The 26,364-nt window shown below is 47.6% G+C and overlaps 1 protein-coding gene and 2 long non-coding RNA genes across 8 annotated transcripts in view; all 3 read right to left on the reverse strand.

Annotated features, from left to right (window-relative positions):
• LOC135297600 (uncharacterized) overlaps positions 1–4,014 on the reverse strand; it is a 34,617-nt gene extending 30,603 nt beyond the window's left edge. Inside the window, exon 1 of the long non-coding RNA XR_010359541.1 lies at positions 3,390–4,014. This is a non-coding gene — a long non-coding RNA (uncharacterized LOC135297600). The remainder of the gene's footprint in view (positions 1–3,389) is intronic.
• A 4,527-nt stretch (positions 4,015–8,541) lies between these two features.
• Positions 8,542–13,676, reverse strand: LOC135298247 (uncharacterized). The gene is made up of 3 exons (XR_010360263.1): positions 13,564–13,676; positions 9,983–10,113; positions 8,542–8,645 (listed from the first exon to the last, which is right to left on the reverse strand). It is a non-coding gene; the product is annotated as an uncharacterized LOC135298247 (long non-coding RNA).
• A 6,637-nt stretch (positions 13,677–20,313) lies between these two features.
• XDH (xanthine dehydrogenase) overlaps positions 20,314–26,364 on the reverse strand; it is a 70,369-nt gene continuing 64,318 nt past the window's right edge. For all 6 annotated transcript variants that reach the window (XM_064415346.1, XM_064415347.1, XM_064415345.1 and 3 more), the window contains 6 exons: positions 25,907–25,959; positions 24,715–24,829; positions 24,039–24,104; positions 22,307–22,495; positions 21,678–21,845; positions 20,314–20,947 (listed from right to left, as the gene is read on the reverse strand). In XM_064415346.1, the coding sequence (XP_064271416.1) occupies positions 20,897–20,947; positions 21,678–21,845; positions 22,307–22,495; positions 24,039–24,104; positions 24,715–24,829; positions 25,907–25,959 (642 nt within the window). In that variant the 3' untranslated portion in view covers positions 20,314–20,896. The remainder of the gene's footprint in view (positions 20,948–21,677; positions 21,846–22,306; positions 22,496–24,038; positions 24,105–24,714; positions 24,830–25,906; positions 25,960–26,364) is intronic.

Consider the following 26,364-nt stretch of genomic DNA (forward strand, 5'->3'; position numbering starts at 1 on the left):
TTCAAGCAATCATGGAACAACCCCATTTCCCAGAAGAGCAGGACAGAGTGCTCTGTGTTTAAGGCCATCATTTAAAAATTGGAGGGAGAAAAAATGAAAAGGGTGAATCTCTGTGTTTAAAAGATCTGTTTAAGAGAGGGATGCCAGCCCAAAAGCCAATGGGCAAAGCCAGGCTTCAAAGTGCACTCACTGTGATGAGATGGAAGCACAGAGATGATTCACCTCCCTGATGTTGGTTTCACAGGGACTCCTCCAGCCACAAGGCAGCCCAAGACACGCCAAGAAAAGCATTGCTCCCCCAAAAACGCATCATCCCCATACTCCCAAAGCCTGGTCACACCATGATATGTTTCTAAATGCAAGGGCAGAGCCCATGGAAATGAGCTCTGCATCACTGGTGGTGCACAGTGAACTTACCCAGGACATACCCCAGCTCCTCTGCACAGCCCTGCTGCCAAAATGCCTTTAAGAATTTGGTCATGGGTTATGCACTCAGAAATCAGCTTTTCTCTTCATGGCCCAGAAGCCCAGCTTTCCAGACAAAAGTTTAATGCTTATTTTTAAGCAAAAGAGATTTGCCAGCACAAACTAAGAGATAAAGAACCACTTTAGCCAGCAGTGAACGTGACAAACACGATAACCTGGCAGCAGCATTGCACTTCCTTCTCCACATCATGCCTGCTCCATCCAACTTGGGGGATGCAAAATGCCTCTGCTGGAAAGATCCCCATTGTGTTGGGGGACTACAGGAGTGACAGCAATCCATAAAGCACTAGAATAGACACACCAGGGCACAAAAAGGCAAAATAAAAATAAACACCGGGCCAGGAGCCAGAACTGTTCAATACTGCTACCTGGCAGGTTTGGGATAGGAGCTCCAGATCTCTCTGCATGAAATGCATACACACAGAGTTTTCAGATACTTTGCCTAACACTGTTTTCTTTATTTTTAAATCCAAAGACACTTTGCAGGAACATTGTTTTCAAAGAAATTATTCTGGACATGAACAAGTGCTCTGTGTTGGAGATGGGCACACCAAAACTGGGACAGAGAAGAGAACCAGACAACTCGCTCTGACAGGTTTTAGACAAATTTTTATATGATTTACACAAAGACACCTGCACACATTTAGAATTCAAGTGCACAGAACTCCATAAGGCAATAATTTAGAAATTCCCCTGCCAAGAAGTTACGTATTATCCCAAGTCCCTCGATTACTTCTGCTGAATAACAGTCACTGAACACTAAGCCTGTGCAATTTTTGAAGACACGGGTTTGCTTTTTCCTGATCCAAATACAGAACAAAAACAGGATCATAATTTACCATTTAAGACAATGAAAATCTTATCATTGTAAATATATGTAGTGAGATAATACAAATCCTGTTCCTTGGTATTTCCCCTCCACCCTCTATTCCTACCACTACTCCTTCCAGCTTTAGGGCCTCTCCCCTGCTTGCATGGAAGATTGACGCCCATCTTAAAGCCATAAATTACTCACAAACAGCTACTGAAAGTAGCAATGACCGTAGGGTAACACTTCCACAAAGCAATAGAGCTTCCTGGCAAGCTGATAAGAGTTTCCTGTTTTGAGTCTTGGGTTGGGTTTTTTTCCCTCTGATAAAAATTTGACTCTCAAAACATCTCAGAAAGGAAGGACTGACAGCTTGGTTTTTTTCCCCGCCCTCCTCCCCCAAACATGTTCTGTTGCAAAATTTGTTCTTTTTTGCTGAATGTGAAATGGGGACCAGGTTCAAGAAACTCAAGTGCACCAGCTGAGCCAGCAGGTGAGAGAATACATGGAGTCCTTCCCTGCCTCAGGAGGATGGACTGGCCTTGCAGCCCACCTTTGTCCTGCCCTGCTCTCTCGCCTCTGAAGTTCTGCATTTTGTACTCTGGCAGCATTCACAGTTTCTGTCACAGGCAAAAAAACCTCCAAAATCTTCAGGGACACAAGCTCTGCATGACCCCTGTCACCTCTGGGCACCTGTGCATGCCTGAGGAGAGTGCCCAGATGGGCAGCTTGTTCTGCTTAGGGCCAGCTTGCCCTGTGTCACGTCAGGGACCTTGGACACAGGGCTCCTCTGGAACCCCAATGTCCCCAGCGAGCTCTCCTGACACGTGGTGTGTGCAGCAGCCCAGGGGTGCTGGAGGCCTCCATGGGAAGCCCACTCCTTTCCTCACCTCAGGGCACCTCCTGGGCCTGCTGTTCCCAGTTTCTGGGGTCAGACCATAAATTCAGTATCTGGGACAAACAGACTGTATCAAATAAAGGATTATCTCTCTTTTACCCCTCCCTGGTATGTGCTGTCCTTGCTCAGAAGGCCTCTCATCCCAGCAGTTTTGACAGAGGATTCACACACATACCCCTCCCCATCCCAACCCAAAGGTGTTCACAGATACCTTTCTTTTCACTGGCTCCACATGCCTCTCTTTTTCAGAGATAAGAGAAAAAGCATTGCACAGGCTTGATACAACATCAAATATGGGTACAAGATATCCCCAGGAGCACCACAGTACCAAACAGGATTTTAACATTTAATCCCCCAAAATCACCTCTCCTTGGAAGAGGAATAGCCAGAAAATACAGTCCACTGCAGAAAATGAAATACAAATAACTTCAAATGCTCTATTTGCCCTCTGCTATGTAGCCCCTAACTCCAAGAAGGACAAGGGCCAGGCTAAAGCCTCCCCAGCCTTCTCCATAACAGGAGCAGCCTGGACAGTTTTTACAGTGATTGCAAAGGGGCAAAACAGCAAAGGTGATGTTTTACAGCACAAAACCTTCAAGAATAAGCAAGATAATTTTACATGGTGAAGTTCAAACTAGATTACATCCTGTGGAGGAAGAGCAGCCAGTGTTTTCTTCCTAATCAGACTGGGCACAATTTCACATCACTTCTCCTTTGAGCCAAATTTCACCACCTCATCTTACAGTAAACAGCAGAAGTGTTAAACAACACTTACACAATGGAGAGATCACAGACCTGCATTTCTGGGGGCTCTCAGACATTCACTTCACACTGCATGCCAGCCACGTGCATTCATTCACACACAGGGCTGCCCAAAACAATTTAATTGCTTGCCCATATTAGCTGGCAAGGCTGAGAAGGGCTCTCCACATAAAGCCCTTTCAGCACATGAGAAAAAAAGCAATCCATGCTGCAACATTAAATTTCAAGACATGCAACTGTCCAGGCCAGCCACAAACAGGAGCAGTGGTCAATGCTGCAAGCCTACCTTCTCCCAAAGCCAAAAAGCCATCTTCTAAAAATGACACCACAGCTGAGACAACCCAGGCAGCTCCCTCTAGCTCTAGATACTCCAGGCATCCAAAACCATCACCAAATGCTTTCTCTTCCTTCACTCTCCTTCCCCAATTTTCCTACCTGTTCTCCAGGGGCCATTCCTCCTAGATAGCTTGGCTCTCAGCAGCAACCCAACACCAGCATTCTCTATCCATCCCCTCAAACCTTCCTGTAATTTCACTAATTAGGAGAGGACCAGCTCAGGTGAAAGAAATTCTGCTCTCAAACTCCTGCTAAAGCACCTGCAGCTGTCTGGCTAACTCAAGCTACTCTGCTCAATATTTACTGGGATTTACTTTCCTGATGGAGGTTGAAGATGCCCTCAAATACTTATTCCAAGAAAACAACATTTTACAATGTATTTTGCAGCCAAATGCTCAGAGTGAACCTTTGCTGCAGAAAAAAAAAGCAGACAGGAGGTAGATTGGACACAAATATCTATATCTATATCTATATATATATATATATAGATATATACACACACATACATAAGAGGTCAGTGTGGTCAGCCAAGAGGTCTGCACCTCATGATGCATTTTACCCAGTGATGTTTCTGGATCCAGTTTAATTGCTCTTTGGAAGCCAAAGCCTTTTGGTCTGAGGTCCAACAGAGGAAACTCCGAAATGAGCTGCCTTACAGAAATGCTGACCAAGTGCCATCGGGGCCACCTTCACAGTCCCTGTGGGATTTGTCTCAGGGCCTCCTTGTGCCACAGAGCTGCTGAAGCTGGTGCAGCCCAGAGGAAAGCCCTGAGCGTGGCTTCAGCTGGCAAAGGCCTGAGACATCAAAGAACAAAAGCGTGGCTGCAAATGGGCTGCATTTGTTGTACAAATCACAGTGGTAATGAAAACACACAGCCACAGCGCTGTTTTTGGCAGTCACTGTTCAGTGTTGGGCTGCAGGGAAGGAAGAGGTTTGGGGATTGTGGCTTAGGGCTTGTTTCATTACTACAGATTCCAGAGAACTGCGAGAAGCAATGCTCAAATCCCAGAGAAGCAATGCTCAAATCCAGACCACATGTGCCAGTTCATCCCCTCGGGGGGAGCAGACCCAAAGCTGGAAACTCAGTCAAGACAGAGCCTCATGATGCATCAGTACATCTTTTGGTACCACATGGATGGAGAAATTTTGGTCAGAGAAAGGTCTGGGCTGGGCACAGGGCAGTGAAGCTGACAGGACAGTCAGAAACTGAAGGATTTGGCTCAGAAATGTTAAGGAGCCACATGAAGAAGAGGCAAAGGAACCTCTTCCCACTTGCTCACAGCACAGGCTTTGGCCACAGCACTGATCCAAGGTGATTCATTTAAGCCACACTCGCAGAGCTCACTGAGAGGAGAAGCCCCACAGCAGAGCAGGTCCCACTGAGAGCAGCCAGGAACAGCAGGATCCTTCTTGTTCACCGTCAGATTCTCAATCCAGGGAGTGGCAGGAGCCAGCCATCAGACGAGAAGCTCTAGGTTTAATTTTAGCCTGCACCCCCCGAGCATATATATTTCCCTTTTATTTTTATTCTGAACTCCATGTAAAAATAGGATTTCCTGCTGCCCGATAAGGGATTCCTGTTTTTGCGGCAGGAATTTTGCCTTCTTGGGAAGCCGGTGCCTACCGGGTTATGGATGGACTCTTCAAAGCACAGCAGCCCAGCTGAGGGGGTGGCTTGGATAGCATTCGGCATTTACATTGTTCCTGCTCGCCTTCAGGGGAAAAAGTAAAGCGGCTGTGCCCCCCTCCTTCCATGAATCACCACCAAGTTTAGCATTCCGGACCTCTGTTTTGGAAAATCTCTATTTGCCTGCATATTTTTAGTAGGGGGGGGGGTTTGGGTTTGCATCCTTCCCAGGTAGATTTTTGTCAGTTTGCCAGGCTCCGGGGAGGCGTATCCTGCTTTGTGAGCCTGGCCATCAAGCGGGAGATAAATATAAGCACGGAACAGTCATTGCATCCCACCCTTCCCACTCCCCCGTGCCACAGCTCCCACATTCCCCAGCACACCCACGCTGCCCGGCAGCCCCTGGAGCTGCAGGGAGGAGCTGCCTGGAGGGGCTGCTCCCCACCTCTGCAGCACACGGGAGCCTGCCGGTGTCAGGACAGGATGTTTCCAGCCCGAATGCCACTAATTGCCAGTCTCCTGTCATGCAAAGGCACACCAAAAACTTTTTTCCAAAGCCACCAGGGTCTAGGCTTTTTTCCACTAGGAAAGCAGGAGCACTGGCAAGGGCTCTGCTGCCCACTGGCTCTTATCTTCTCCTTGCCTGCTTTTCTTTGTGACCAGGGGAAAAGTCCTCAAGTGCTAAAAGGAGATGTGCCAAGAGGAACATGGAAAGGAATTCATGCATTTGCCTGGTGCTGAGCAGAAGTTTCCCTCAACCCCCAGCAAGCCGTTCCTGTTGGCAAGAGAGCAAAAGGGAGTGAGAGTTTTCCTTGCAAAGAAGAGAAGTGCATGTTCTTTTCCTTTTAAGAATAAATCTTGATTCTCAGTGGGGCAGTGGATGTCAAAAATGTGCTGTCAGGACTGAGAGCAGCTCTGGCTGCAGCCCATCCCCAAGACACCCTTTAATGTTGCAGGAGCTGTCAGAGAGGCACAGGCTAGAGAGGCTTCCCTCCTCCTCTCAGGGGTTTGGATCCAATGGGGATCTTCCCAGGAGACCTCACCATGTAAAATCTGAAAAGATTCAGAAAATCAATCTGGGCAAGGACAGCCCAGTAAAGAAATGTCCCTTTAGGTCAGCCTGAGAAATAGCACTGCTGCTATTGCCTGGGCCAGAGGGCAAGAGCTCTCTGAGATGTGTTCTGCAACCATGGGAAGCTTCATGGACTCCTCCATGGAACAGGGAGAGTGCAACCACAGGTCTGACCCACACATGGACATCTCAGCCCAGCTCCCAGGCTCACTGCCATGGAGCTGCAGCACTTTGGCATACACACAGGCTTTCTAAAAATTATTTGTCCTGGTACAAAAGTTGAAATATTTGACTTATATAAGACCAAGGGAATGGAAATGTTGAAGTAGCAGAGAACAACCACTGCATCACTTTTATTAATCAATGGAAAATCGAAATGTAAGTTTTCTAACAAGGCATTAAGAGCTGTTTCTCTTGTGGCAGGGCTCTGCAGCCTGTGAGTTGCCAGCCCAGCACCCCTCAATGCTGTGATCAGAGGGCAGGACTGAGCCTGCCAGGGACTGAGCTCTGAATTTATACCAGGGGTATTTATAGAGACAGCTGGCACTGGCAGCTCTCCGGGGACACCAGCATGGTCTTCTGCAGAGGGGCTGCTGGAGATACAGTAAGAGAGTGGGAATGTGCTGGAGCAACACCAAACCACCAGCCAAGACTCCAAAAAAAGCCACAGGAGTACCCAAGAGCCAGGTCTCAGGGGCATTTCAGTGCTCTGCTCCAGTTAAACCCCATGAGCTGGAGCACCACTCCCACACTGATCCCAGCACTCAGCAGATGGTGATAGGATTGTTGAATCATCTATGTTGAAAAAGACCTCAAAGATCACCAAGTTCAACAATTAATCTGCCACTGCCAAGGCCACCACTAAGCCATGTCCCTAAGGGTCGCATCCACATGGCATGGATTTTACAGAACATTCCCACCTCTTCCCTGCTGGCTTGCCCTCCCTCAGAGGCTGAAGCAAGCAGTGGATTCCTGCCTGAGGGGTGTTTTACCCAAGGAAGCCACCTCTCCATCATTCACCTTTGTCTCCTTCTTTATCTTCATCAGGAGAATGAGCCTGAGGATGCTCAGTCGGGGTGCAACAACCAGCTGGGGTCAGAAGCTCCCAAAGGCAAAACCTGCTGCCAGGTCTTAGGTCAGAGTTAGCAATGGTGCATCTGAAATCTGTTTCCAAAGGGCTCCCAAAATGCAATTTGTTCCCACACCTTGCATTCCCAGGAAATAGATGTAGGGGAAGATGAAGGCTCGTAGAGTCAGAAGGCTGCTGGGGTGAAAGAGGTGTTCAACCCTCCTGAGTCTTTCCTTCAGGCACAGAGATCCCTGCTCCTCCATTTCATGGCTTTCCTGGCCTGTCAGCTCAGGATTTCATTGCCTGCTTTTGAATTCAGCACTCGGGGCAGGTGGAGCACCAGAGCATGACTTTTAACAGCTGCTGCATTTTAAATCCTGGACAAGGAAACAGAGCTGAAATCCTTTGGGCTTTTTCAGATCAAAACTGCCTCGGCTCCCAGATCTGCTGCTTCTTTAATTGTGGCTGTGTGTGAAATGATGGCAATTTGCTCATTTGCAATTTTTTTCTTCTTGAGTGGTTTTCAGTGTTTCCAGGCCTTTTCATTCATTGCATCATGTTTTTGTTCTGTAGAAATGTGGTGCTGCAAGTGACAAAAAGCTGCTTCTCTTGTCTCCAGTCTGTTTGGAAATATTTGAATCAAATGAACCTCAGCATGTGTGGGGAGACAAACATCAGAGAGGAGAGGCTGGGGACTGGTTATTTCCACAGAATGAAAATAAATGCAGAAATGCCCAATTTACAGACAGGCAAGAATTACTAATAGAAGTAAAATAATTGGAGGAGGAGGAGGCAAGTTTTGGCTGCATTTACCAACTTTGAATGAAGGAGAAAAGCCACTTCCCCTCTTACTTCTTCCAAAAGCTCTGGGGGGAAAAAATAGGAAGAAAAGTTTATCTTTTCTTCACTTTTAGGTAAAAAATAACCCTGAGGGAATGTAAAAAAAAATTCTGACCAATTTTGACATCAAGAGAGGGAGTGTTGGATGCAGCTGGAGTTAGAGACTGCAGTAGAGCTAGCTGTGAATTCTTGGCACTTTCTCACAGCACCTGCCCCAGGGTGAAGCCTGCAGAGCCACCCCAGGAGCTGCCAAGGCTCTGTGAGCCAAGAAAATTCCTCTTCCCTGACCTGACCTGTTGCAGCAGGGCCATAGTGCCTCAAGTTCACTCATTCTTCCCCCTGCCTGACCTCTCCCTATGGGACAAGCAGGTGGTGCTTTCTGCAAGGGAGTGGTTTTAAATAAAAAAAAAAAAAAAAAAGAAAGAAAAGAAAAGAGAAGAGAAAACTGTTATGGAGTAGGTTTTGGAACCTTCATGTTGTGACTTGCCATGATGGGCTGCTCAGCTCCTGTGAAAACACCTCAGGTATGCATTTGGTTTGCAGGAGAGATTTGAGAGAGACTTGAGAGAGCCTGAACAGATGGGGGGACACAGGCACGACCAGCTGGGTGTCCTGGGGGGTCAGGCCCCTGATGTCCTGGTTAGGGGTGGTGGGAGCTGAGCAGGGCCAGCCCAAAGCCCTGCAGCCAAACCTCGGTGCCTCGTGTCTTTCCCCCATGCAGTGCCATGCCAGGAGGGGCTGAGCTTCTGGGAAAAACAGAGAAAAACAGAATTTCAGTTTGTGGTTCACATCCCACAGACTCCAAAAACAACTTGTTGGATGGGAAGTCTGATGAGGCTACCTGCCAGTGTCCACAGCCTCACATCCCAGTGGGAGAGAAGGAGGCAGCAATGTGGGGCTGGCACTGGGGACCAAGCTCTGCCCTTCCGTGCATCTGGCCCCAAAGTAATGCCACCAACAGAGAAAAAACAGGCATTTGTGCCCCTGCCATGCTCTCCCCATCTGGACCACAGTGCCATTGCCATCCCACACATCCCAGAAGTGGCATCAAGAGGCTTCTGGCAGCCACACCAGGAGTCCATTTGTCCCACACCATTTCTCCCCAGGAGAAGTAGTAGATGTGTCATTTTCCTTTCACAGGACACGAGCGGCCTTATCCAAATATAAACAATCTGGGAGTATTTGCTGGCTTATTGTCTGGACAAAAAAGTAAAACAAACAGACCTTAAATCCTTTTCCCCCTGCCACTTCTGGTCTGGAGTCAGGGCCATAGGCTCCAGAGTTCCCGAAAACATCGCTCATCAGAAATAGCATCCTACTAAACCAGGTGTGGAGGTGGCCCCAGCGAGCCGTGCCACCACCTCCACAAGTCACTGAAAAACCAGTCAAGAGATCTCTGCATATTTAAAGGGTTGCTGTATGAATAATGGAAACAACCAGCAACCAAGAAAATGTGATAGCCTGCAGTGTCTTGGGGCAGCACTCCCTTGGGAGAGGCCAGGAACAGTGGGCAGATGTCTGGGTGCACTCTCAGACAAACTCAGCTTTCAGCAGCATCAGCAAAATCCAGTCCCCAGGTCAAAAGCTGCCTGAGAATTCATTCCCCCATGTCCAGCAAGAGACACAGGTGAGAGCTTTCCTCACCTGATCAGGCAGCAGCATAAAAAATGACACAAAAAGGGGAAAATGCTGCTGTAAACAAAGCAAAAGTGCTTCTCTGCCCCCAAAAAAACCAGGGCAGGCACAGGGTGTGAAGTCTGGGGAAACCATTTTGCAGTGAGAGAGTTGTGGCTCAGGAAAAGTAGAACCATGGGAGACACAACCACAAATCCCAGGAGACCCCTCTTCCTTTGCCCATCTCCTCCCAGCCCACACCTCCCCTTCCCATCAGGGACCACAGCAGGAGATCAAAGTCTGGTTCCAGTGAGTGATATTTTACAACAGAGGTTTTTTCCTTCCCACCATCCTGTTTTTCACCACCACCAGCTCTTTTTCAGGAGATTTTGAGATGTTTCAGACCCCAATCTCCTCTGTGTTGCCCCCAGCAATGCGGCTGAGGCCACCCAAGTAAAAACTCTCTCACCTCTGTGAAGTTGGGGGCCGAGCAGAGGCTTTGTCCCCATGTTGGTGGGGTGGAAAAGTTGCTCCTGAAGGCTCTTTCAGGATTGCTCTCTTACTCAGGTCCCAAAGGGAAGAACAGTCCAAATATCAGAGCTGCCCGCATGAAACAAAATTCACATTAAAAAACAAATGAGAAAGAGAAGCTGAAGGACTAGATTTCCCAAAGTACCACACATGCACGGGCACTGCCTGGTTTGTCCAGGAGCACTTTGGGTTTATCCCATGCAGCACTAAAGAGAGAGGAAGGCCAGGAGGAGCTTGGGACACAAAGCAAGGCTGAGATCTGATTGGAGAAACACTCAGTGGTAAAAGATCCTGTGCTGTTCAGGTGGCACCACAAAGCTCCATGAGGAGATGCTGGGACAGGGGTGGTGGCTGCTGGTCCCATGGCAGGTGATGGGATGGAGGCAATGGGATGGAGGCAATGGGATGGATGGCTGCTGGTCCCATGGCACATGACGGGATGGAGGCAATGGGATGGATGGCTGCTGGTTTCATGGGAAGTGATGGGATGGCCACTAGTCCCATGAGCATTCTTCCCCTGCATACACAGATCCAGACACAGGCTACTTTTTCCCATGGGATTCCCATTTGCTACTGCATAGAGATAATGGCTGAAATCCCCATATTTTTTAAAATATTGAGTCCCTTGGTCCCCCCTTCCAGGGAAATGCCCTTATCCTTAATAAAGCAGGGAGAAAGGGCACATGGATGGGCACATGGCAGAGGCTGCATGGCTGCCTCATCCTCTCCCCACCACCTTTGGGTGCTCTGGTTGATGTGGGCCTGGCTGAGACAATGCAAAGTTTAACAGCTTATGGAGTAATTAAGCAAAGCCTCTCAATGCAGCATCACTAATTAGACGAATCCTCCCTAAATTACCAGTAGTTCATGGCACCCTGTAAAATCCTCGTGTAATAGCCTTAGAGAACAATGACAATCAGCTGGCATTCGGCCACACAGCTCGATGGTAATTGCAAAGCACTTTGGATGTTCATGAGCCTTTAAAAAAAAAAAAAAAAAAGAAGAAATCTAAAATGTACATTTCCCCCAATGACTCTGCTCTGGGGTGTATTAAAAGCAGCACCTTGACTCAGCCTGCCACATAAACATCCTGCTGCCCCTGGACAGCCCGATGCTGTCTTCCTCCCAGGATGAGGAGCTGAATAAGAAGTGACAATCACAGCTCCTGCCCGCAGGAAAACAGGAAGCGCCAGAGCTGTACAACCACTCCAAACATTGTCCTACCTGCTCCACTCCTTGGGTGCAATGGGAACTTGCTTTCCCTTCCTTTCCACATTGCATAACTATTTCTGGTCCAGTGCTGCTCAGTCCCAGGATGCTGCTGCCTGGGACAGTCCCTGTGGCCTTTGGCTTCTCCCTGCCTGCCCAAAGCCAGCCTGGTGCTCCCTGTCCAATGCACAAGGACAAATGTCCACCTTCCAAATCCACTGCCAACAGTGGCAGCGCTGATTGGAAGCACTGGAGGAGATGGAGATGGACTCAAGGTGCTGGGCAGATTGGCTCATGACATCTGGCAGGAGCTGGAGTGAAGAAAATCCCAAATCCCACCAGAAAGCACTGAGTTGGCCAAATTTGGAAATGACCACAAGACTGAAGGAGCTGATGCTTACACATAGGCTCCAGCTCATGCACTGAAGTGCTAAACTGCATCCCTGAGAGTGAGATAGCCTGTGGGCAGGTGATGGGGTGTGTGCCCCACCATCAAAGCAAGCTGGGCAGCCAAGGTTCTCCACAGGCACAGAGAGGAGCTCTGGGAACCCAGAGACATGATGGAAAAGAGGCCACTTGCAGAAACCCCAGTTTATTCACAAATAACCACTGCCACCCTGGACTTTTTGGGTTGATTTCAAGGAATCCTTGTCCACTCAGTGCAATGCATCCCCTCAGAGCAGCCTGGCAGCCCTGCTCTCAGGACCATCCTTCCCAAAGACTTTCCACACTACATGATGCCCTGGGAGCTGGGAACTTTGTTCCTCCTCCTCCAACTGCTCCCACGTTTCTGATGAGAGATGGGCCTGAATTTGCTTCCTAAACACACGTCATATGCAAGCTTCCAAACAAGAAGAGGGATAAGAAGGTTTCCTCTCTGCTCTTCCTTTCCTCACAGTGTAAAAACATCCCTTGCCAAACGAGGCAGTGTTTGCCATCACTTCTCAAAGTTCACATTCCCACAAGGCAGGCATGAGGAGGAACAAGGGGGGGAACCCTCACACCAGTGCCCACGGGTCATGGTCACACAAGACAATACTCTGCAAAATTTGGAAGTGGGAGGAATGCGGGACGGCTGAACAGGAGGATGTTTATTAACCTACATCTCCAAAGGGTGTGCGTCCTGTGAGGAGAAAAAGGCAGCCCAAGGCAATGTTGTTCAAGATACTGGTGGGAAAAAATCTGGAAATCCTTATTCAGGCAATCCTACTGCTGGTGTAAAGAAAAAGAGAATGGCTTTTTTCTCACATTCATGGCAGTGAGGGTTTTCCTAAATTACGGGAAACTTCATATGAATTCCCCAACTAATTCCCTTGTGCAATTGCATTAAATAGTAGGATGTGAATGCATTTCCACACCTGACTCAGCCTCTGTGCCCAAAAAAGGCTGCTGGCTCCCTACAAGCATATAGCAGGAAGCCTTTCAGTTCAAGAACTGCAGTCTCAGCCTTGCTGGCTATTGCTAGGGGCTGAATGGAAGGCAAACAGGGGAAAGCCCAGCAGTGAGTTTCAGAAACTTTTCAGCACCCAAAAAAAAAAAAAAAAAAAAAAAAAAAAAAAAAAAAAAAAAAAAAAAAAAAAAAAATATATATATATATATATATATATATATATATATATAATCCCAAGGGGCAAGAAAAATAATTTTAAAATCGCCATTTAAATGGCAGATACAAGTTAGAGCAAAGAGAGATGAAACCCTGATGTAACTTAGGAAGTTCGGTTTCCTTGCAATGCAAAACAAAGGGGGTTTTCCACTATTTCTTTCTGCCCTCCAGACAGAGAACGTCTCTTTGCTTTCACTTTATGACTGTAAAATAAAAATCAGCTGCACGTCTCTCTACCCACTGCAGCTGTGCTTCGCCTCGCTGGGGCTGTGGCTGGGACAGTCCCTGCAGAAATGGATAAGCAAATTACGGCCACTCACACCCGCCCCGAACACCCCCAGCTCTCATTCTCCCAGATTTGGGGGGCAGGTTGCAGGGACACCTGCAGCAGGGTCCACAAGACCTGGAGGAAACATCTCCTCGCTGTAGAAAGGCACTAAAAGGCACAAATGTGAGGTTGATCCGCTAAGCCGCAGCGGGGAAGGGCGGGCAGAGCCCGCGTCCCTCGCCTGCCCCGGCGGCGGGCAGGGCACGGCAGGGCAGGGCAGGGCAGGGCTTCCTCGGACACAGAGCACCCTCTGCTGGGAAAGCCACGGTGGCCCGGAGGAGAGCAAATCAGCCCTCAGGAACTCCTGGCACGGGGATTTCCATCCCACGGATTCCATGGCGAAAGGAAGGAGCAGCGCGTCTGCATGGGAGCTCACCCCCTCGTTTTGTATCGTGAGGCCCCGCACCGCCCGGTGTAAACAGCAGACAGCAGTTCGGCACTTCCAGTCCGTGGCTCATCATCGACCTGCCACACGACACTGGCTGGGCCCTGTCACAGCTAAAAAGACCCCCGGCAGCACAGAGGCAGGAGCTGTGGCCCAGCACTTGCTTGCTCAGCCCCAGTGCCGGCTGCCCCCCACAGCACCGTTCTGAGTTGTGCCTCCCTCCCTCGGTGCCAAAAGCAGCGCAGAATAGGGAGGGTCAGGGGATCAGGGACATCTTTGCCTACACAGAAGTGGGGATGTGTGGCCTATTCCTCACAGCACTGTCACCTGGCATGGCACAGACTGAATAACGAGGCAGATTCCGCCTCAAAGCCTCACGCTGCGAGCGCAGGCAGGCGGCACCTGCTGTGCCTCAGGCCATTTCCCTGCGCCCAGCCGAGCCGCTGCCCAAACAGTACTTTAACCCAGCTCCGGCTGGGTGTGTTTAAACAAACACACCAGGTTCCCCAGCACCCTTCCCTCGGTCCCGAGCAGCTCAGCAGCGCTCGGCACCCAGCACACCCCAGAAATGCGCTTCCTTCCCCGCCTCGGCCTCTCGGCCGCCCTGGCCATCGCCGCCTTCCTCAGCTGGAGGCTGCTGCTGCTGCAGACCCCGGCCCGCAGCCACGGAGGTAAGGCCTGGCCACCACGGCGGCTCTGCAGCCTTTCTGCGCCCTGGGGGAACGGCCCTGGAGCTTCTCCCAGAGGGTCTAGGTGGGCAAACGCCTGCAGGATGGAAAACGCTCCTTGGCACGGTGTTTGTGGAGAAAGCCCGTGCTGTGGGGCCCTGCGGCTTTATGTTCTTAGTGGGGAATTGGTTTCAGGTGTGGTGGGGAAAGCAGGTGTCAGGCTGCTGGAGGTAACTCCCAAAAGTTTTGTTGGGAAAACTTGCATTGTTTTGTTGTGAAATGCTGTTGGGAATGCAGGAGGGAGCAGGGGCATTGGTGATTATTGCATTTCTTGCCTAAAAAAATGCATCCTTTCCCTCCAGTTCCCATCATTCCAGGGCAAAGTCATCACTAGATTTTGCAGACATTGTCATTCTGGGGCTGGGTGAGACAAAGAGCAGCTCGGGATAGCTTCAGGCATCACTGTGTTCCTGATGTCCTTTGCCTAATTTTAACTGTGCTTCTCTGCTTTTAACTGTGCTGCTCCGTACAAGAGCCTCCCCAAATATTTAACTTCCTGAGGACCCAGAACAAACCATCAAACTGGCTCCCCAGGGCTGCCAGATGCCTGCACGGAGCAGATGAGGCAGATGTGCTGCTGCTAAAGAAAATAAACTAACAAGGCAGGCATTAATCATCCACATTCAAACCCACTCTGGCTTTTTCACATTAAAAATAAGAAAACAAAAAAGCAAAGCTGAAATTTGAGAAATTAAACTCACTCTCATAGAGTCTTTGTATTTGCTTTTGCCTTTTATATTTACTTTGTTGTCATCTCACTTCTCTTTGCTTTCTGCCTTTTATTTGCTCTTGCCTTTTTATCTTCAAGAGAAAAAATTTACATATGGGAGTGATGCAAGAAATTATGTCATTTGGGTCCCTAAATCACCCTGAGCCATTCAGAGTAATCCCTTAGTCACATATACTTGGTACCTGATCTCAACCTATTAACAGATGCAAAAGGGTTTGCAGAACATCATGTATTTGTAGCTACAAACCAATTTACTACTGCCTGTTCTGTCAAAATATTTTTGATTCTTTGGCAAACTCACCTCTGTGATGTTCAGCTGCAAGCAAGGAGTTAAAAGCAAAAATTATGATTTAGTGGAGAACTGGGCCTGGAATAAATCTGTGGTTTAGATCACTCCTCAGGCATGGTGATTTGGGGAAAGGAGGGTGTCTCAGTGTCCATAATCTCACATGTTCATGGGGACAGAAACCCATTTCCCAGCAAAGCCAAGCTCTTTGCCAGACAGGGCTGGTCTCCCCTCTCCTACCCATTTCATCCACGCTGAATCCTTCCACACTGGAATAACTGGAGAAGAGCCTCAACAGCACTGTGTGCTTGGGGTCTGACTCAGGGCACTGTGTCTTTCCTTACCCCCATCTCCAAATGCTGTTTCCCAGGTGACCTGGCCCCCAAGGCAGAGGAGGGCTTCACTTTGACTCTGGACACCTTCCTTCACGTCCAGCAGCTCAGGAAGAGGAGACTGAGAGCTTTCTGCAGCCAAGCAGGCAGAGTCACCACGCTGCCGAGCAGCCAGGACGAGAGAGCCTCCCTGCTGCCGAGCCTGAGGGTGAACACCAAGCTGGACCTCCTGTACTGCCAAGTGCCATCAGCAGGGGTGGAGGAATGGCATCAGCTTTTGGAGAAGCTAGAGGAGGAAAATGTGACACTGCCAGTGCCGCTGCCCTACCGCCGGCTGCACGCCGAGGAGACACGGCTAAGCGACTTCAACCAGACGGAGAGAAAGGCCATGCTGGGGTCTTACACCAAGGTGCTCTTTGTCAGGGACCCTTTCCACAGGCTGATCGCCACGTTCCTGCAAGGCATGGGCATCAGCCCCTCCTTCAGCAGCTTCGTGCAGGAGGTCCTAGACAGCGGGATGCACAACGGCAGCGCGGCTTGGAAACCGCTGGTCAGCCTGTGCCGGCCCTGCCTCATCCACTACGACTACGTGGTGATGTTTGGCTTCCTCAGGCAGGAGCTGGACCACCTGCTGCGCCGGGCTGGGCTGCCTGCGGGCAGCCTCCTCCCCGAGCTCAGCGACAGCCAGGTGCAGTGGACCTACAGGTGGCTGTCAGAGCAGATGTTCAGCGAGCTGTCTGCCCAGCAGAAGCAGAGGCTGTCTCATTTCTACCGCTGGGACCTCGCTGCTTTCCCATTTTCTAGCAGTTTCCTGTCGGACCGTCCCAGCACCACAGAGACCTGGCAGAAATAGCCCACACAGAATAATTATTTCAGGGAGCGTTAAGCCAAAAGCAAGTGCTTCAAGGTACTGACAGGCTTTTGCTTCACAGCTGCTTGCAGTGAGGTTTTCTGTGTCATAGTCCAAAAGACTCGTCAGAAAGCTGAGACACACCACTGCCAGGGACAGGGGATCAGCATGGTTGAATCGTGTTTAAACACAACAAGAACAGGCACTAGGGAAACTTGTGGCGCTGGACTTGGAAAACTGCATGAACTGAACTGTAATGGGATAAACCCAGCAGTTTGGGGTATGTGGGTTGGACCTGCTGCAAACCACTGTGGCATCACATATGCTGTGCCGATATTTCCTTTTCCAGGCTCCATGTTGGGCCAAGAGTTTTGGCAATGGCTTCTTCCTGACAAATCTTCACATTCAGATACAAGAAGTGCTCCCAGAGGAGCATGTCACCTGGAGGCTGAGATAAGACACAGGGTGGCACACCCTGCTGGGGAACCACTGGCAGTGTTCCCAATCTTTTCGTGCTCAGGGAAGGTCAAGCCCAGTCCATTATTTGGTCTATTCTGTTCTGTGTGAACTGTTCCTGTTTTACAGCCTCATCTCCCATGTGTGTGGGCTCAAGAGGGCCCTGGGCATGGTACCATGGCAATACTCCATTCACAGGTTTTGAGTTTGGCTCCCCTTCTTCCAGGGCTGACTCCAATGGGCCAAGGCCAGCGTTCAGCTCAGTGCACTAGCCCTGAGACAGGGAAGTGGAAGTGTTGTCCATGTACCAGCCACAGCACCAGACAGGCTGCCTCCCACCTTGTGTCACCAACTGGTGGGCCCCGTGGAGGTGGCTAGAAGCATCAGAATGCATCACTGTGCTGCTGTGGAAAACAGGATGTGGCTACTACAGGCTCCTGCTGGCAGAAAAGCATGAGGACTGACTCTGCTTTCTTTTGGGCATGGCTGCCAGCGTGGCCAGACAGAGGCCCAGTCTCTCCAGCTGGCTCACAGCTTCATCCAGCTGGGCAGCCCAGAGCAACCTCCCACCCTCTCCACACTTTGGTCACCGAGCTGATCTGACTCTCAGTCCCTGGGAAAGGTCCATCTTTGTCAAACAAACACCAAGGATGAGTTGTCTAGATTTCAAATCCTGCCAGACTCTGGATTTTTTTCTTTCCAGGTTATTTAGCAGCTTTATTTTGCAATGTTGTGACATTAACAGAGAATTCCATGTACATTCATGGTACCGTTTTGACAGCACTCATTAAAGAACATTAATGAAAACTGTTGATTAGACCTGACCTGAAACAATTACCAAAATCTTGGCCTCCCTTTCTCACAGAAGGCCATGCAATTAATAGCATTAAAACATCAGATCAGCTGGGCTCCTTTCACACTCCCACACGCTCTCCAGCTGCAGTAATTACTATTTAAGTGCCGTTATTGTGCGCAGTACTTTACAGTCTAGCAAGATGGCATAGTTCCTCTTCTGAGACAGACTTCTGAAAGAAGAAAAGCAGCAAATTTCCAATTATATGCCATTAAATTAGAGTCTTGCATCCATGCTTTATTTCACTGGCAAGTACTAGAAAAGGAACATTTTTCTCTTCATGAGTAGCTTTCCCTCCAGTGACAGTGAGCTGAGACCCCACACAGCGAGATGTAGTGGGAGGAGATGGGACACAGCACCTGGCAGGGGACAGTGGTGTGCACTCAGGGCAGAGCTGCTCCCCCCCAGCTTTGTAGTGCAGAGCACACCTCAGGTCAGGAATCTTCTCTTCCTGCCAGCCCTCCCCAGTGGATCCTAGTCCTTTTTTAAGGTGCCAGGCACTTAGTTCCTTGAAAACAATGTATGAAATGTTCAGACATTGAGAGGTGACTTGAAAACCTCAGCTTCATGTTTCTTAGAGTCCCACAGCACAGGCAGGTAGCACAATGATCTTTCTGTCAATTCCTGTTAGCCTCCTGTCAATTCCTGTTAGCTTCCCTTTTCCCCACACCCTCACAATCAGTTGGTGTCATTACTTTACAACACTAATTTTATACCATTGCCATCCCCAGGTGTTTGATTTAATTTACATTCCATTCCAGTGTACCCCAAAAGGCAAGTGTTTCCTCTCTCCATCAGCTGGGCAAGGGTATCAGGAGAGCCCCAAGCTGGGCTGGGCCCGAGGACCAGGGCTGCTGCATGGGAAAGAGTGAGTCACTGATGCTGCAGCAAAACTGGCTCCACAGGTCTGCTCTGAGCAGCCTGCTCTGACCACTGCATGTACACAGAACTTGGCAAATACTTTCCAATTAACTCACAAAGCAAATAGCAAAACAGACTTGATAAATCAAATTTTAAAAAAATTAATCTGACAGGCAGTCACTGTGACTGAGACGCTCACAAACCCCTCCTGAAATGATGAAAACTCCAAAACCAGGGAGAGAAAGAGCACTTATTCATCCTGCTAGTGGCATCCCAACATCTCCCAGCACCATCACAAGCAGCAGGCCTATTGTGAACACTGGCAGCTTTCCCCTGGCATGACACTGGGAACCCCTTGATATCCCACTCTGCCTGTGTCTCCATGCTCTGCTTTAACACACAATGCCTTTGTATTTCTTCTCATCCTGGTCTGAAGGAGCATGTCCAGCAATCTCATGAGGTGGAATTCACAGAAAGAGCTGATACCAATCTACCTTACAGATTTAGTAATTTGCATCCCTTCCTGGACACCCAAGAATGTGAACACACAGGCTCCAATAGCTGTTCTTGCACATGAATTATCAAGTTTTCTTCTCTAAGAGGTTCCTTACATGTTACCAACTTTCAGGAGAAAACAAAATTGTGTTCTTACCCAGTATCTCAGAGCTTAAGAAACACCAATTAACATATTTCAATTAATAAAACAATTACACAGCAAGCCCAACAGGCACAAAATACTTCCTGCAACTCCCTTCTTCTAGATGGTAGATCCATAATATTTTGAGTTGAGAAATAAATCTACACCTTTCCAAGCACACCCTGGAGTGCTTAAAAAATATTTCACACTGAGCATGCATTGGCCAGTCCTAAGATGAAGGCCAATTTTAACAGGTTTGTATGTGAGCAAAATTTTATATAAGGAGTTACATCCTCTTGCACCATACTTTTTTGATGGCCCTGGGAGTGCAAAAAGAGAAAAAAGACATTTTTATAAAGCAGTAGGCCAGAAAAACAGATAGAAGTTTGCAAATGATAAGCAGGCACAGCATGTGGCTGACACCATCTAGAGATAACATGGTGCTCCAGTGTTGAATCTGACAGTGACAAAACCTGTCAGGAGGGATGCCCAGCACGAAATCCAACACAAAGAAATATTCAATCCAGATGACACCAGGTCATCACATAGCCAGCAGAGTTTTCAGACAAGCACTTCCTGTAGCAAAATGCATCCATCTCTTGCATTCAGCAAAACTAAGAAATCTCTTGGAAAGAAGGCAAGGCCATGACAGCAAGGGATTTACCCTAGAGGGCACCCAGAGCCAGCTAATCTGTGCCCAACCTCCTTGTGCCCCTTGCTTAGGCTGGTATAAATTACCTTGGGAACATCGATGGGCAAGTTTCTCTGTTACTCCAAGGTCTCTGATGTCCTTTCCTATTTAAAGGATGGGAAGAGATGTGGAGGTGTGGGATGGGAAAAGTCTGTGCCAAACAAAGCAGCATCTTGTTGGAAGTACTCTTGGTATATTTCATTTTTATCTTTAATCAGAGAAGACAAAGGCAGCACTTGAACTAAAATCTCATTAAAGCCCAGGTGCAGACAAAGCCACAGTCATTGAACTTGGGGTAAAATCAGTTGCTGGTCACATTTTAGCCTTTTCCTCTGAAACACTTTTATTACACAGATAAGATCTTCATTAGCCAACACCAAAAGTCCTGCTCATCTTCCTCTAGGATGCAGCTGGCTTTGTGTGCAAAGGGAACACAGCAGGGTCCAGCCCTCAGCACCTCTTACACCTTCCCCCATCTCAGCTAGAGGACTCTGTGTCTGGCATCAACACATTTGAGTCCTTCTTGGCACAGCATCACAAGGTGATACATCTTTTCCCTATAGCAGGAAAAAGAAACAACCACCCTGCTCTTTCACATTGGCTGGTAAGAAGCATCCTTGCAGCAATTTTATATGAAATCTGTAAGATTTTTCAATTACACCTGGATAACATCACCTTCAACTTACTCTTCATTTGAATTTATATCACAGCTATAATCTGGCAGCAATTTCCTCTCATAGAGAAAATAATGATTGGACAATTAAATGCGAAAGCTCCGTGAATCAGTGGGTGAGCCACATGAACACAGGTTGGTTTTTTTCCTCCATTATAGTCCTACTGCCTTGTGGTTCCTCTGATGTAAGCTCAGTTTCAGCAGAGTTTGCTCCTCAAACTTTCTTCTTACACACGCACACACCATGGCTTAAAGGTCCCTGGCTCAGCAGAAGGGCACTATAAAGAGAAAAAATATTTGAATTAGCACCAAATGAGGGTCCTGTCCAACGTTCAGCATGTCTCACCATGCTGCTTTTCAGGTGGGACTTTGTGAAGATAGGAGCTCCTATCCCAGTTTTTCCAAACACAGAGGTGCCTGTCTCAGGGCATTTCTGTTAGGAGCCTGATAGTTGACTACTACAGAGCCCTGTGACAACACTATGACAGAGCAGCCCAGAGAAACCAGTGACAGGGATAACTCCTGCACTCCTTCAGATCAAGTCCACAGCTCTAAGGAGACTCCTGTGGCTGTAACATCCAGAAGAAGGGAGTATTTGAAAGAACACTTTTCTCCCTCTCCCTTGCTGAGGGATACCACTAAATCACACCGTGGCCCTCACCATATGTGATGGTTCTCTGAGAGATGACAGTCAGGAGCATCAGGACAAGCAGCCAGTGCCATTGTTCCACACACAACACTTGCAGAATGGAATGGACTGAACTTCAGAGATCCTGTACAGCAGCCCTTCCTGCAGTGGGAGCCCTAGCAGTGCTGGCCTGGGGATTTGGCTCTCAGCTGATGGCACGTCAAACGAAGGACAACACCCATGAAACAAAACCATCTGCTGGAGCAGGGACACAGCCTCCCCATCCTGCCCTAATCCCAGCCCTGGGGCCCTGTGACTTCCAGGCACACTCCCCGTGGGCAGGCTGGCCAGGGACTGACTGTGAGAGCAGGGGCTGTTACCATTTTGGTGAAGATGTCCACACAAGCATTGCGGATCCTCTCGGGGGTGGCAGGGCTGTCCAGCCTGAACGCCTCCGTCAGGCCAGAGTCCTTCCTCGCTGCATAGATGGCATCTTTAATGGCATAAAACACTGAGGCAGACAGGAACAGAGGGGGCTCTCCCACAGCCTAGACAGAGCACAAGCAAGAGTGAGGCTTTGCCTTCCAGATGGGAACCTCAGTCTACCAGATGTGCTCACTGAGGAAACATGATAAAACAGCCTCCAGTGTGCCAGGTGTGAACAGTGAAGAAAGACTGAGCTAAATCAACCCTCAGTCCGTTTAAAGAAGGAACAGGAAGAAAACACAAGCTTTCTCACACAGCAAAGCCACTTCAGTTCTGTCTTATGGACAGGACAGAATCAGATCAGAAATCAGAATCAATCAGGGCAGAAATGTTCAGGTTACTTTCTTCCTAACTAGAAAGGACAGTACAGGCATTTCTGATAAGAAATAGAAAAACATCCTGACCTCAGAGTAACCACAGCATGATGAGATGAACTGTTTAGACACACAGGATCATGACTTTATCCCACTCAGCTTCACAGTGTTATGGGGCAGTAAGAGGCCCACAGGCCTCACAGGCGTACCTTGGATGAGTAAACTGCCTTGCTGTTGGGGCAGTCACGGAGAAGGGACACATTGAATTCTGTTGGGATGTCTCCAAATGCTGGGATTTTGTACATGCCAGGCCCTCGAGTATACAAGTTCCCTTCAGGAGAGTAACGCAGCTCCTCCATGGTGAAGAGCCCAATGCCCTGGACAAAGGCTCCTTCTATCTACAAACACATCCAAACAAGGTTACAGTCTCTGTTGTTGTTCTTCCCTGCACAAGGACAAACAGTGATGACATCCACCAGGGTTTTCAACTCTTCCCACCTGACTCAGATCCCACTTTTTATCTCTAAACCCTTGTCCCTTCTGCTGGGTACAATCTTTGCACAATTCCTCTGTTCCCACATAAATGTGGCTGCATTTCCCTGGCATGTGAAGCAATTTACAAATACATGCAAACAGCTTTTCTGTAAACACAGGACAGGAATTTTCTGATGAAGCAACAGAAAAAAAAAATCAATGATAACGTATTGATTTCTTCCCAGGCAGGTGAGCATTGAATGAGTTGAACTTGCTGATATATCAAAGGACATGTAGACTAAAACGATTGAAGATAAAACATCTAAAGACAAACTATTTTACGCTTTCTTTTTCAGTATAAATGCTTTCCTAAGTGCTGCATATTATCAGGTCAGCAGCACAGACACCTCCAAAAACACTCCCATATCCATTTAAGTACTAAAAAACTTTGCATATTTTTCCTACTGTAAATTTTAGGAGAAAAAATATTATGAGAAGAGGATGTGCTTGAACAACCCTGCACAAAGCAGCTCTGCTCTCTATGCCCACTGGGGTATCTGACAGCCAGAGCAGTCACAAGCATTCATTGATCCATCTCTGTGTACTTGCATTCCTGCACTCATGCCACATCCTCTCCTGTGCCCCCAGATCCACTGCAGCAATGGAAGGACACAGGAATTGAAGACCCCTTTGACAGGCTCCATTTAGCCCATCTCTCAACTCCCAAACCTAAAGCGACAGGCTGCGAAGACAGAAAATCCCTCTCTCCCCTTGGACACTTCCAAAAAAAAAAAATCTTTCAGAAAAAAATGTCGCTTTCAAGGAAATTTTATTTTAGCTGTAGCAGAGCTTTGCAACTCATGCTGTCCTGTCATCCCAAATCCTGCAGCAGTTTCATTGAGTTACACCATATCAACATCTAGAGTTAGCCAGCGAGCTAAGATGGCTAGATAAGCATACATCTAACAATTCATTTCTTGGTCTGTCAAACAAGCCTGGTTTATTACCTTTATCTGCTAAGAGATAGTGTGGTTATTACTGCACAAAATTTTGAAGTAATCTTGTGCCTGCCCAAGGACTTTGCAAGATAAGTGACTGGTCCAACTTCCTATTGAGAATTCTACACAGCAGCAGCTGGAGGACAGAATCTGCCACCCTAACTCTTTAGTCAGGAGAATTTTCACTAAATTAAATAAACTTAATATTGACAGATAGGAATATAAATATCAGGTGTGGGATTTAGCCTGAAAAACATCAATGGGGTGGTAACTGAACAATATCCTGTAGTCTTATTGTCCAAAAGGCAAAAATCTCAAACCTTAACAGAATATTTCCCTATGTAATTCTGTGCCAGGTTAAAAAGGGAGTGTTTGCAAAGGCACAACCCGGAGAGGGATAATAAATAGAAAAGCCTGAGAGCAGTGTGACTGCCTTAACATGATGGAAATAGCAATACTTTTCACTTACCTGTCCTATATCTATGGCTGGGTTCAGACTGGTACCAACATCCATAACAATGTCTGTGCGAATGTTCTAAAAACAGGAATGAAGGGTAAATCAGCACAGATCTCTGGAGCTGGTTCACCATGGTCTCATGTGAGGAAGAGTATCCAAACACTATCCCACATAATCTTATCTCAGCTGAATTTCTCATACTGATTTTTAATCTGAGTCACCCCAAAAGTAATTCAAAGGAACTCACTGCAGTTTTCCCCAGAGGTCCAGTGGACCCAGTTAATATTAATTCCAAGATGCTGGCATCAGTGGCCTGTAGCTCAACATAACCAGCTAGGTCAGATCATTATTTAATTTTTTTCTTCTCTTTTTTTTTTCCTTTCTTTTTTTCTTTCCAGAAGTCATCAGTGTTATTTTTAATTATTAACTCAATTCCAGGATGTTTCTGTACTTTTGTGCCAACACAGCGCTGCTATCTCTTACTCAAGCAAATCCAATAACTTTTGCAATCATTCATTAAGCCCCAAATCCCCACAGGGTAGATAATTATTGTTTTATTATGCTTTACGGATTGTGCACTGTGGAACAGAGGAGTTAAGAAATTTGCTGAAGGTCACACCAGACCAATGGCAGAGCCAGGAATGGGCTGACACCCAGTATTTGTTCTGTTTCACTGCTGACCCCTCACCTTGTGGTCACCTGTCAGGCAATCTATCTCAACCTCAGAGCAGGCAACTCCGTAACTGAAGTAGGAGAATGGTTTCCCTTCATTCTTTTCAAAGTTGTAGCCAACTTCAGGAATTCTTGATACAAAGAGAAACAAAACCACATTTAATGTCATGAAAAAAACCCAAATACAACTACATTGCTGCTTATCAAAATCCTTATACACTTTTGTTTCATTCCTTCTGTCAATCCCATGCAGAAATTAAAAGTGTAAACAACTATAAAGAGAAATCTGCTTAATCTACTCTGTATTCCAAAACCTGATTGAAAACATCAAACTGTTTTAGCCATCTTTATTTGCCCATAATTCTCAGGGTTTGTGATGGCTATTATTTACCAATCCAGTGGAAATTCCTTTGCTTTTAGAGTGCAGTTGAATGTTTCTTTAAGGCCATTAAACTTCAGAATGTCGTTAAGCTGAAGCAGAAACTCTATTAAGCTTAGAACTGATTTTAAGCACAGTTAATGGCAAATTTGACTACTTACACTTTATCTGAAAACTGTTTTATTAAAATGCTGACAAGTCACTTGGTTAAGAGAAAAAATACGTTTCAGGGATGCAAAAGGAACTAACACAGTGTATTTTAGCCCTAAATATGTTCCTCTCAACACTATGCTTATTTATTTATGTCAACCCCTCTGCCTTAAAGATGATGGATTTCTGCTTTCCTCCAGCAGTAAAGGTGACTAAGAGAAGTGCCTCATTTCAGAACTACACAGCTTCCAGCAAGAGCCTGAAGTGGGAGAACACTGCTGGAAACACTGGTATCTGCTCATGCCACAAGAGATTTTCCTCAAGGACAACTCCTGTTCCCTCTTATCCTGCATGGCAGTTCTAGTGCAAAACCAGGCCCACAGGGCTGACACAGAGCAGAGCCCCAGGCAAAGCTCTGATTTCATTTATGCCTCTTCAGACCAAGGTCAGCTGGAATGAAGTCAGATTTACTTGCTCTCAGAGCTGTGTTCCATCGGGAATCAATTCTCCCCAGCCAAGAGACTGTTAACCTCAGCTTATCACTTGTAGGTAGGAAAGGGAATGCAGCTTTAATTTAGAGCAGTTACAGGGGCTTGGGGGCTGTAAATCTTCCCAGAATTTCCATGGATGCAATCCATGCACTCGAGTCAGTGCCTCTGCAGTGTGAATTTTCACTCACCTATAAAACCCCGTGGCTGACAGGCTGACACAGCTCTCATAGGCGGTTTTAATCTGGCAACGTGAACAAGAGTTTGAAAACAATAAAATGTACAACCAGGCTATTCAAAATAACTGCACAAAAACATTTCCAGGAGGCCTCAAACAGCAAATGTCCAGTGACAGACAGCTGTGACACTACCCTGCTCCAGCACTGCCAAACATCATGATTGCAGCTGCCTCCCCAAACACCCCGTCAGCAGCTGCCAAGGGCAGAACTTGAATCACTGGCAGAGGATGAGAGCTGCTGGTGTTTGTTTGTCTCTCAGCTACAAGTTAGACTTTTAACCTCAGGGACAAAGGTAAAATTGACAGGTCATCTTGACTAGTGAGGGAAATTCTACCCTGACTTCCAAAGTCAAAACGCCTCGGATGGAGAGCACAGCTTCAGTCTGAAAAGAGTCTTACAGCCCATCCATC

This window comes from Passer domesticus, chromosome 3, assembly GCF_036417665.1.
Source record: "Passer domesticus isolate bPasDom1 chromosome 3, bPasDom1.hap1, whole genome shotgun sequence".
Classification (NCBI taxonomy): Eukaryota; Metazoa; Chordata; class Aves; order Passeriformes; family Passeridae; genus Passer; species Passer domesticus.